The sequence below is a fragment of the Jaculus jaculus genome, chromosome 14, assembly GCF_020740685.1.
Source record: "Jaculus jaculus isolate mJacJac1 chromosome 14, mJacJac1.mat.Y.cur, whole genome shotgun sequence".
Classification (NCBI taxonomy): domain Eukaryota; kingdom Metazoa; phylum Chordata; class Mammalia; order Rodentia; family Dipodidae; genus Jaculus; species Jaculus jaculus.
Window position 1 is genome coordinate 20,698,322 of NC_059115.1, and position 12,178 is coordinate 20,710,499.

Here is a 12,178-nt window from a genome sequence, read left to right on the forward strand (position 1 = left end):
CATGCCCAGCTTTTGTTATTTTTTGATATAGGGTCTCACTCTAGCCCAGTGCTGACCTGAAATTCACTGTCGTCTTACAGCGGCCTTGAACTCAGGACCATCCACTTACCTCTGCCTCCTGAGTGCTGGAATTAAAGGCGTGCACAACCACACCTAGCTTGACTTTCACTTGTTTATTTATTTGAGTGAGAGAGAGAGACAGAGACAGGGAGAGGGAGTGAATGGACAGGCCAGGGCCTCTAGCTACTGCAAACGAACTCCAGATGCATGTGCCACCATGTGAATCTGGCTTACGTGGGTTCTAGGGAATCAAACCTGGGTCCTTAGGTTTTGCAGGCAAGCACCTTAACCACTAAGCCATCTCTCCAGCCCTATATATATATATTTTTATCTTATTTAATTTTGTTTTGTTTTGTTTTTCAAGGCAGGGTCTCACTGTAGCTCAGGCTGACCTGGAATTCACTATGCAGTCTCAGGGTGGCCTAAACTCATGGCAATCCTCCTACCTCTGTCTCCAGAATGATGGGATTAAAGGCATGCGCCACCACACCCGGCTACTTTTAATTTTATTTATTTATTTGAGAGAGAAAGGGGAGAGAGAGAAAGAGAGAGAGAGAGGGAGGGAGGGAGGGAGGGACATTGTGCAGACTTATGTGGGTCCTGGGGAATTGAACCTGAGTTCTTTGGCTTTGTAGGTAAATGCCTTAATTGCATCTTTTCAGACCAACTTTCACTTTTTGTTATTATTTTTATTATTATTATTAATTTATTTATTTTTTGCTCTAGCTCAGGCTGACCTAGAATTCACTATATAGTCTCAGGGTAGTCTTGAACTCACAGCAGTCCTTACACCCCTGCCTCCTGAGTGCTGGGATTAAAGGCAAGTGCCTTAACCATCACCATGAATTATCTCCCAGCCCACTTTTTTTTGTAACTGAGATGGCTTCACCTGTACCTGAAGTTGGCCTTTAGCTCAGTCCACCTGCCTTAGCCTCCAAAGTGCTGTGATGACAGCTTTGTGCTACTATGCCTGGTTGAGACTCTTACTTTCCCTCCCATCCTTTAGTGCTTTTTTTTTCTTTAAATTGTATTTGTCTATTAGAGACAGACAGAGGGAGAGAAAGAGAGAGAATGAACATGCTAGGATCTCTAGCTACTGCAAACGAACTCCAGACACATGTACCACCTTGTGTGTCTGGTTTATGTGGGACCTGGAAAATTGAACATGGGTCCTTTAAGCTTCACAGGCATTAACCGCTAAGCCATCACCCCCATCCTTTAGTACTTTCTTCTTGAAACCCTCATCAATAGTGCAGCTCAGCATTATAATGGAAAACACATGATAGTACTAACAATACATACCCTAGCATCCCTACTGAGGTGTCATTGTTCTTGGGAAAAAGGGTTTCTTGTAGCCAAAGTTGGCCTTGAACTTACTATGTAGCTGAGAGACTTTTTAAAAAATTTTATTTTCAAGGTAGGGTCACAATGTAGCCCAGGCTAACCTGGAATTTACTATGTAGTCTCAGGGTGGCCTCAAACTCAAGGCAATCGTCATAGCTTTGCCTCCCAAGGGATTAAAGGTGTGTGCCACCAGTCCTGGCCCTAGATGAGAGACTTTGAACTTTCGTGTTTTTTGTTTGTTTGTTTTGTTTTGTTGCTTTTTGAGGTAGGGTCTCATTCTAGCTCAGGCTGACCTGGAATTCACTATGTAGTGTCAGGGTGGCCTTAAACTCATAGTGATCCTCCTAATTCTACTTCTCAAGTGCTGGGATTAAAGGCATACACCACAATGCCCAACTTCACTTTTGTTTAAAAACAATAGCAAACAAAACAAAACAAAACAAAAACTGGGTCTTGCTATGGAGCCACGTCTAGGCAGGAACTATAAAGAATAGGCTGGCCTTGAACTTGTGTTGATAACTCCTGTTTCAGTCACTCGGCTGTTTTCCATTTTTGCCTCACAAACCTGTCTTTCTGTCCTGCCACTCTGGCCTGACCTGCTCCGTTGGCGAGTTCATGAATTCCTGCTCCCTCCAACAACAGGTGCATGGTCCAGAAAAAAAAAAAAAAAAATTGGTCAAAGTGAAAAATCCCCTTCATGGACTTCTGGTAATGCTTACAGGCTGATCTGTGTCATAGATAAGGCCTGGCCCAAGTTTTTATTATTATTATTTTTATTTACTATGTTTGTTTTATCAAGGTAGGTCACGATGTAGCTCAGGCTGACCTGGAATTCACTATGTAGTATCAGGGTGGCCTTGAACTCATGGCTATCCTCCTACCTGTCTCCCAAGTGCTGAGATTAAAGGAGTGTGTCACTATGCCTCCCCCACCCCAAGCATAGAGGGAGGTAGAGAGAAGACAGACACAGACAGAATGGGCATGCCAAGGACTCCAGTTGCTGCAAATGAACTCCAGATGAATGTGCCACTGTGCATGTGGCTTTATGTGGATACTGGGGAATCAAGCTCAGATTGTTAGGCTTTGCACGCAAGCACCTTAACTGCTGAGCAATCTCTCCAGCCCCCTGGCTCATGTTTTAAGTGTCTCAGACAGTAACTAGTCACCAGCTCTCCTGTTTGTGGGACTGCTCTGGGCCAATTGGCTTATTCCTCATGGCAAACTTAAGAGTGGTCACTACTGGACACTTGGGTCAAATGGAACTGGGGGGCAGTACTTGTTGGAGTCCAAGCAAGGAGCCTAGTTAAGCCCACTATTTCTTAGCTTCACTGTGTTCAGAGGACCTCCCTCAAGTGTGTGCTTGTTGCTGTTGGCTAGATCTCAGAGACAAGGGATACTCCCAAGGCCTTTCTGTCAGCTACACGGACATGTGTTCAAATCTGCCTTCTCTGCCCAGACCAAGCACACAGTGATCCAGCCAGGGCAGTTCCCTCACTGGGTACCAAGCTGGTGGTTGGAAACCTGTTCCACGATCTCTAGACCCTCCCTCCCCAGCAGTTCTGGAAATGGATCCAAGGGCCTTAAACCTTCTAGGCAAGTCTCTACTGCTGAGCCATGCCCCCAGAGCTCTTTTCACTTCTGAAACCAGGACTCACTAAGTTGCCCAGGCTAGCCTTGACCTTTCAATCTTCCTGCCTCGGTTTCCTGGGTGGCTGGGGTGACAGGTCTGTGCCAGTCATTTCTTTCTTTTTTGGGTTTTCAAGGTAAGGTCTCACTCTAGCCAGACTGACCCAGAATTCACTACGTAATCTCAGGCTGGTCTTGAACTCAGTGATCCTCCTACCTCAGGCCTGAGTCATTTCTTTTTGACCAATTTGTTTTTGATACAAAGCTAGGTTTCCACGCAGGGACTCCACCCCGTGGGAACACCCCAGGCTTCCTCCAGCCCCGCCTTGTCTCCCTTCAGTGGCTCGTGACCTTGCCCTCAGCCCCCACCACATACTTGCCTGGCTCTCCTCTCAGCTTGTTCCCTGCCCACCCCACACATGGGTTTTTCTTAGGGCTGTCCTGGTTCTGCAATCTTCTCCTTCCAGAGGTCGCAAAATGGCAGCTCAATGGCCTTATGAGACCCACAAGCAGATTTTGTTTGGTCCTCACAATGTTTCTGTTTATAATTTGAAGGCCATTGGGCAGGGCAAGAACTCTCCAGATTCGCCACAGTAGCCAGCAGTCCATGTCTCACACCCATCCTGTCACCTGCCTGGTCCCTAGGTTGTGAATTTTCAAGAACCCTACCACAAGGGCTGCCTGGCTATCACCACCTTCGTGTCTTCAGCTGCCACTTGGGTCCCCTGATCCTTTCATTTGCAGAACAGGCGATTCCCAGCCCCTCCTATCCCGGACTCCAGGGCAGGGATGGAATCTCACATGACTACAGGGCCAGGTGGGTCACAGACATGGGTGAACTACCCAGGTAGAAGGAAAGCCCAAGGCCAGAGATGTAATCAAATCGGATCTTTACTGAACTCTGGTGAACGCATGGAACATAAATACAGACATGTAGGATACTGGCGTTTATATTTTAAATTCAAAATTGAAAAAATACAAATTCAAAAATAGAAATATTTAACTATTAAAATTTTCTCTCTCTTAACTCTCTTGCCCCTTTGAGTGGAGGCTGGGAGGTTGCCATCTGCCCTTCCACGCTGGGATGTCTGGATGGCACAGTGGGATGGGTGGTTGAGAATTCAACCTTCAAGTGGAGTTTGATTCAGGTGTGTAACGGAAAACAGCTGACTGTTCACAGGTGTGGGTACCCCAAACATGGACACTCAACAGCCACTTGACAGAGGTCACAGAATCCTGCCATCATCCAGAACGGCACTGAGGGACTGGCATCCTGTAGCCTGTAGCATGGTGGCTGAGACCACAGTCTGCATTCAGCCAACCAGCAAGGGCAAAGTGGACAGTGTGAGCTCAAGGTCAAGTTGGGCATGGGGCCCCTCAGGGAACTTAGTCTCAGGTCCCACAGTGTGGGCAAATGATCCTGGCCATCTGTCCCATTTCTGGAAGCCAACTGAAGCAAAGGAATGCAGTCCAGTTAGTCCTCGCCAGTAGTGGCTTCCTCATTTGCCAGGACGGCCACATGGTCATACATTCAGGAGCTGTTTGCGATAGTCCCTGCGGGATGCTTAGTGTTCAGAAGGGGAGCCGACCTCTAGGGAACTGAGGTGTAGCTCTCTATGGCCAACCAGTCGGGGCTAAACCACTGTCAATACCCTGTGGCTCAAGCCCAGGAGCAGAAGTGTTGAAGGCGAAGGCGTTGTGGTGTTTCTTAGAGCTACTGGATTCCTGGTGACTGAGGCTGGAATTTGTGTCCTTGCTAAATGCTGCCACTTCACATGTAAGTATGGGGACACAACCATGACAGATCATTAAGGTCACAATGACTACGGTCTGGAGTTGTGCTTAGGAATTGACTGGTGTGCTTATACACAGAGAGCAAGCCACCTTCCAGCGCTGGGCTTGGCCTGATGCCACCTCAGACTTCAGTCACATCGACTTTCTCAGTCACAAATAAATAAAACTAGCTGGGTGGGAAGAGTTGATGAGCAACAATCGGAGGGCCACAACTGACCCAGGCAGCTGGACTCTGACTCATCTTCCATTCACTGTGTGATGCACGTGCCCGTCACTCAAAAAGTGGTCCACGCAGATGTTTCTGCTCAGGACACATCTGTCTGCTCCTTTCTTAACTCACGGTCTGTGGTCTGTTGTGGGGTATAATGCCCAGGTAATTCTTTGCACATCATTCCAGACCTACATCTGGCAGGCAGCCCTCTGCTCCTACTCTTTGCCTTCCAGAGCCTTGCTGGCTTTGAGGGCCTTTTTCAGTTCGTTGAGGACTGCATCCCGGGTCTGCTCTGTGTACTGGTCGTAGCTCTTACTGTGCTGGGACTCATAGTGACGCTTCAGGTTGTACTCTTTCAACACAGACACGTTTTTTTTGCATATTAAACACGTAGGCATGCTCTTCACTTCCACAAAGAAATAGTCTCGCTCCCATTTTTCTCGAAACACGCGGCCCTCTCCTTCTCTCTTTCGCTTGGCCACTTGTGAAGGAGACATGGGTACAAGAAAGATTTCACTTTTCTCTGACCGCTACCACGGAACCGCCACAGCGCTAGCCCGGTGACAAAGGCAGTACCCCTGCCTTGCAATGGGGGAGCAAGAGGGAGTGGTGGGGACTGTGGCGAACTGGAGAGCACATGCCCACGGAAAGGGGCAGCTCCAGCCCACTACTGCCAGGCAGAAGGGTAGCCAGGGGGTGTGCCAGGTCTTCTGACTTGTTAAGAGGAACAAGACTGCAGATCGTGTGTGTGAGTGTCTGTGTGTGTACACGCATGCACGCATTTACCCAGTTTTACAACTAACTGGTTAAGAAAAAAAGTACCACATATGCTAACACAGGGAAGCCCAAACAAAACTCATCTGCAGACTGGCACACGGGCCACCAGATTGCAACCTCTGTCCTGGCATGGGCAGGAGACCCGACATGTTAACCAGCATACCAGCCCTGGACAGTGGTGGTCCAGATGTGGACCACACTCGGAACAACACTTGCCTGTAACAACAAGTTACTCTCCACCTCCAGGGGAGACTATCTGGTCCTCTCCCCAGAGCCATCTGAGCCAACTGTCCCAGATATCTCTGAGTATATCCTCTAGGACCCTCACTTCATACCTACAACTGTTCCCTACTCGGTCTGGTCTCAGGACGGCCCAGTCCACTTTGTCTACAGCTGGAATAGAACCTAGGGCTGCCCTCTTCATGTACAGACTCCTGTGCCTTCCACCATAGCACACACTATTCCCTGTGGACATCCTGAGCTAACATAGCATGTGCCAGCTGCTGCCACCTACACTTGGCCCTGGGTGTGGACTTTTGCACCCCTATATCCTGACCTCTTGGTCCCCCAGCTGAAGGGGGTCTTCCTGACACTAAGCTGGTCTAGCCTGCCCTGGCTGCCAGTCTCCTTGGTCCTTGTGTCCCTAGGACAAGTCTTAAGCTGCCCAGTTTGGAGCTAAGCCTTTCCCAGCTGACTCTAGCTCCTCCCCTTAAGGCCTATGTTCCAGAAGCACTGACTCTTGGACTCAAGAGTCCCTCTGCTCTCTACACCTAGATCTCCAGGGGCTCCTGACTGCTCCGGCTTCTTTCCAGGCTCTGTGGAGCCCTAGTGAGGTCAGACAACACCTTCGACTCCCATGGGCCTCTGCAACCCCATGAGTGCACGTGCTCTGCGAGCTGCCTGCCTGCCTGTCTCCACTCGTCCCCAGAACCAAGCCACAGCACACTGCCTTGGGGGGCCTGCAAGGCAAGAGCAAGGACAGGTATCTCCCCATCTCCTGCCCAGTCCTGGGGGATGTCAGTGACGGGAGCCGGGCGTGTGTTAAAAGGAACTTTATTGGGTGTTGGGGTTCAGATGAGATCCATGAGGATGTCGTCCTCCATGACGCTGGGCTGCAGGCCCGGCTGGGGGACCGGGCCCCGGGGACCCCCGCTCAGCAGCATCTGACCTGGGGGGCAGTGGGGAAGGGACTGCATCTCCCAGTGGTCCCTGGGCCAAGGAAGGCCCTGGGCCTTTCCTCCCTCCTCTGGCACCCAAAGTACTGTTCTCTAGAATGCTCCAAGTCAGTCAGAGGACTTCTGACCCCTCCCAAATGCGTCTGAGAGCCCAGCCCCCACACTGCTTCTCTGACCTTGAGACCACATCTTCCAGTACCCCAGGACACATGGGGGAGGATCATGCGAGGTTCTCACTCCCACTGGGGCCTTGTTCCTCTAAGCCCTCAAGAGTACAGGAGACTACTTGGTCTTGGGGCCCTTGCCCAAGGGCTTGCAGGGACCTCAGTCCAAACCTCTGCCCTCCCATGGAGCCCCCTTACCTGGCAATGGGGCCCGCTGTGGAAGCTGGGCTGGCCAGGACTGGGCAGGTGGTGGGTGCAGGAGTGGTGGTCCCAGTTGAGGCTGCCCCAGGGTTTGGTGTGGTGGGGGCAGCAGCGCAGGAGCCCCTGGAGGCTGCAGGTGGTGGAGGGAGGCCTGGGGTGGTGGCACCCCGGTTTGGGGCTACAAAGCATAAAGGATGGCTCAGAGGACCCTGGTGATAACCCCACCATTACCCAGCCTCTAGCCAGAGGCAAGCCTGCTAGGAATACGATCCCAGCCTAGCTCATCTCCCAGAGGCAGAACCAAGCTGTAGGGGCCAGGACCCAAGGCTGACCCACCCCTAAGTCTCACCGGTGGTGGGTTTAGGAGGAGGCTTCGCAGCTGGGGGTTAGCCCCAGGGTTCTGGGGTCGAAGGATGGGTCCAGGAGGAGGTGGCCCAGGGGCTGCTCCAGGAGGGCCTTGGGGTGCACCTGGGGGTGCCTGGGTGGTACCTGGGGGCTGGGGCTGTGCTGCAGCCCCAGAAGCCCCCACAGTGCCCTGAGGCTGGGGCTGGGGTGCACGGAGCTGGAGCTAGGGGGAGAGACAGGATGAAGGAGAAGTGGTGGTAACAATGGGCATCCCGTCCCCTGTCCTGGACCCTGAACCCATCCTCACCAGATTCTGTGGGGGCCTCGCTGGGTCCTCCAGAATGGGGCCCAGACCTGGGGGAGCCTGCTGTGCCCCCATCTGCAGAGGGACGGAGAAGACAGGTCAGTGACAGGGAGGGGCCAGCTAAACCCAAGTTCCAAAGGCCTGAGCCTGCAAGGGGCTAGAAACATTTTCTTTGCGGGGGGGGGGGGGTGATGCTATATATGAAGTCACACCCTCTGGGTCCCAAGGTGGGCAATGTGTGGGGATTTGATGTGGACTGAAAAGGGGAGAAAGGCTGCACTGCTAGGAAACTTGGAGGTGCATGGAACAGCGTAGGGGCTGTCTTGGGAGAAGACTGCTGGAAGTGAAGATGAGATATGGAGACTGGCTGTCCAATTCTGGGGTGCCACAGGGAGGGGCACCTTGCTCTGGGGTGATGTGAGAGAAGGGGCATCTGACTCAGAGTGCCATTAGGGGCCTGGCCAGTGTGTGCTCACCCCCCGCTGCTGCTGCTCCAGTTTCTGCTGCTGGACCTGCTTGTGGTTGGTGATGACCTGCCGGATACCATTGACGAAGCCACTCTGGTCATAGGGGATGAGGCCCATGAAGATCTTCTTCTTGGACGAGTACAGGAGCATGAGCACGCGCACCTCGCACGGGGCAGTGTGGGGGAAGTGCACGCAGCCCGCCTGCAGACAGAGGCTCTTCAGAATCAGCCTGTCCCAGGCAGCATGCCATGCCACCTGACAGGATGTTTGCCTCCCCACAGGACAATGGGAGGGATAGCAGGAAGACAACGCACCCAAAAGACCCTGAGGGGTGGCCACAAAACTCTGTCTCAATGTCTGCCAGCATACACCAGGGGACGAAGAAGGATTACAAGGTGGCTGTGACCACAGACTCACAAGCTCTGCCCCACCCAAAGGACACACCGATGTCATCAAGAAGCAGTCATGTACTGTGATTCTCGGGAAGCTGGCTTTGCCCACCTAGGCTCCCTAGGTCACCCAACTGTGCATTCCTCCCCTAAACATAGCCCAGTATGTTGTAGGCCTAGTGACCCAGCTCTGACCTAGGAAACAGAAAGGAGGCCTGGCTAGGGGTCTTGCAAATGAAGACTGCATGGCTAAATCTCCCTTTCTTCACTTTCCTCTGTCCAACCATAGAGGGCGCCTGGAGCTCAAGCCCACGAGAGGCTCAGACAGCTCAGAGCTCCCACCACTGGAATCCCCATCCTGGTTCAAGAAGGCCAGCTCTAGGAATGCTCCCAGCCACGATGAAGGAAGCCCAAACCAGGCACATGGCCACGCAGTTGCTCTTACTGAAAACCTCCCAGTTCAGCTTCCTGGTGACAGTCCCCATTCCATGTGATAGCACACACCCATGCCCATATACTTTGGCCCTCAGAATTGTAGAATTGCTGGCTGGGAGTGGTGGTGCATGCCTTTAATCCCAGCATTTGGGAGACAGAGATAGGAGGACTGCTGAGAGTTTGAGGCCACCCTGAGACTACAGGTCAGCCTGGACCAGAATAAGACCCTACCTTGAAAAACAAAACAAAAACAACAATAAAAACTGCTGTCTGGGGGCTTCCCCCCCTCCCCTGCCCAATGACCTACTTCTTCAGAAAGGTGCAGTTGGTGCACAACTAACGCTCATCGGTGCTGGGAGGGCTGAGGCCAGGCACAGGAAGCAACCAGAACCACTCCCAATACAGAGGGCTCCCACTACTCTATGCACAAGGAAGGTGGCCTGACTTGGAAATAAGCTCTTCTGCTATAGGGACATAGAGAGCAAGGCCCAGTGGAGCTTGCAAAGCCAGCATTTGGGAAAAGGCAAGGAGGATCTTGAATTCAAGGCCAGCTTGAGCTAGAGAGTAAGGTTCTTTCTCAAAAAAAAAGAGCAACACTCTGGGCTTGGTGGCACACGCCTTTAGTCTTCAGCACTTGGGAGGCAGAGGTAAGAGGATCACCATGAGTTTAAGGCTACACAGTGAAGGTCAACCTGGGCTAGAACAAAACCCTACCCCCCCCCAAAAAAAAAAGGGCTGGAGAGATGGCTTAGTGGTTAAAGCACTTGTCTGCGAAGCCCCCATGTTCAACTCTCCAAGTCCCGTGTAAACCAGACACACAAATTGGCGCAAGTATGCAAGGTCACACACGCACAGAGTGGTGCACTTGTCTGGGGTTCAAATGCAGTGGCCGGAGACCCTGGTGTGCCAATTCTCTCTTTCTTGCTCTCATTGTCTCTTGCATAAAAAGGAAAAAAATAAAAGAATAAAAAAGGCTAGTCTGTTGGGCTGGCCTCAAAAAAACCCAAAAAAGCCAGGCGTGGTGGTACACACCTTTAATCCAGCACTTGGGAGGCAGAGGTAGGAGGATCGCATGAGTTTAAGGTCTGGGCTAGAGAGAGACCCTACCTCGAAAAAAAAAAGGGGGGGGGGTTGGGGAAGGGCTAAGGTGCTTGCCTGCAAAGCCAAAGGACACAGGTTTGATTATCCGACCCATGTAGGCCAGAGGCACAAGGTGGCACATGCATCTGAAGTTTGTTTGCAGCAGCTGGAGGCCCCTGTGCACTCATTCATTCTCCCTCTGCTTCTTTCTCTCCCATGCAAATAAATAAAAATACAATATTTAAAAAATAAAGCCTGGCATGGTGGCACATGCCTTTAATCCCAGCACTTGGGAGGCAGAGAAAGGAGGATTACTGTGAGATTGAGCCAGAGACTACCTGGGCTACACTAAAACTCTACCTTGAAAAAAAACAATTAAAGATAAGAACTGAAAAAAAAAAGAAGAAGAAGAAGCTGGGCGTGGTAGCACACACCTTTAATCCCAGCTCTTGGGAGGCAGAGGTAGGAGGATTGCCTTGAGTTTGAGGCCACTCCAAGACTCCATAGTGAATTCCAGGTCAGCGTGGGCTAAAGTGAGATCCCACCTCGAAAAACCAAAAAAGATAGAAGGAGTGACAGAACTGACAGAAAGATAGAGTCCCACCCCATGGCCGCCACTCACAAAGCCGTTGCCCATGATGCGGTAGAGGCCTTTCAGGGACTCCAGGTCCTTGTTGGTGAAGTGGAACTGGACCATCCTCGAGTTCCGGAACAGGGGGCCCAGGGTGGTCTGGGAAAGACAGGTGGGTGTCACATAGAGGCAAGGGGCAGGAAGGGCAGGGTGGACTGGGAGTGGGGGTGGGCTCACCAGCAGCTGCTGTGGGATGAGCTGCATGATCAGTTTCTGTGGCCACTGCTCCGTTTTCCTGTAACAACAGAGAGGTATAGCCAGGAGCACAATGCCAGTCTGCCCACCCCAACCCCAACAACCACCTACAGGTTTTCTCCATGGTTCACATAGACTTGGCAGGGCAGGGACCGTGTCAGCTTGGTGTTGGCATCCACAGAGGCAGGTTTTGGTTTCTAAGGGAGGGAGGAGGAAGGGCAAGTGATCATAAGGGCCTCCAACCCCTTTCACCCCAACTCAGTAGCCAGAAGTAGCTGCGGACATTCCCATTCGAAGGTTCACCAGTGCTGGCGTGTCACCACCCCTACCCTCTGACACTCTGGCTCCCAATTCTAAAATCCACCACCCAGAGGCCACAATGTCTGGGGCCCTATTGGGACTTCAAAACATTGGCTTTTTTTTTTTTTTTTAATGGCATCTCGATCTAACCCAGGCTGACCTTGACCTGGAATTCACTATGTAGTCTTAGGGTGGCCTCAAACTCATGGCAATCCTCCTACCTCTGCCTTCTGAGTGCTGGGAAAACCTAGGTTTTATTTGCATGTAGGTGTGTATGTGTACATGTGTGCGGGTACTAGGATGTCTTGCCACTATGAGCAAATGCCCATCTGGGGGGCTCAAGAGATGGCTTAAAGCCAAGCGTAATCGTAGCACTTGGGAGGCAGAGGCAGGAGGATTGCTGTGAGTTCAAAGCCACCCCGAGACTACACAGTGAATTCCAGGTCAGCCTGGGCTACAGCGAAACTCTGCCTTGGAAAAAAAAAAAACAAGACAGATGGGCTGGAGAGATGACTTAGCAGTTAAGTACTTGCCTGTGAAGCCTAAGGACCCTGGTTTGAGGTTCAGTTCCCCAGTACCCATGTAAGCCAGATGCACAAGTTAGCCCATGCATCTGGAGTTCATTTGCAATGGCTGGAGGCCCTGGTGTGGCCATTCTCTTTCTCTCTATTTGCCTTTTT

General features: G+C 51.5%; 1 protein-coding gene across 3 annotated transcripts in view; it reads right to left on the minus strand.

Annotated features, from left to right (window-relative positions):
• Positions 1-3,903: 3,903 nt before the first annotated feature.
• Med25 (mediator complex subunit 25) overlaps positions 3,904-12,178 on the minus strand; it is a 29,044-nt gene continuing 20,769 nt past the window's right edge. For 2 of the 3 annotated variants that reach the window (XM_045133803.1, XM_045133804.1), the window contains 8 exons: positions 11,310-11,395; positions 11,181-11,238; positions 10,995-11,102; positions 8,478-8,669; positions 8,005-8,076; positions 7,702-7,920; positions 7,350-7,530; positions 3,904-5,516 (listed from right to left, as the gene is read on the minus strand). In XM_045133803.1, coding sequence (XP_044989738.1) covers positions 5,251-5,516; positions 7,350-7,530; positions 7,702-7,920; positions 8,005-8,076; positions 8,478-8,669; positions 10,995-11,102; positions 11,181-11,238; positions 11,310-11,395 — 1,182 coding nt within the window. In that variant the 3' untranslated portion in view covers positions 3,904-5,250. Of the gene's footprint in view, positions 5,517-6,849; positions 6,981-7,349; positions 7,531-7,701; positions 7,921-8,004; positions 8,077-8,477; positions 8,670-10,994; positions 11,103-11,180; positions 11,239-11,309; positions 11,396-12,178 lie in introns of those variants that run through there. The other variant, XM_004672218.2, reaches the window with a different exon arrangement.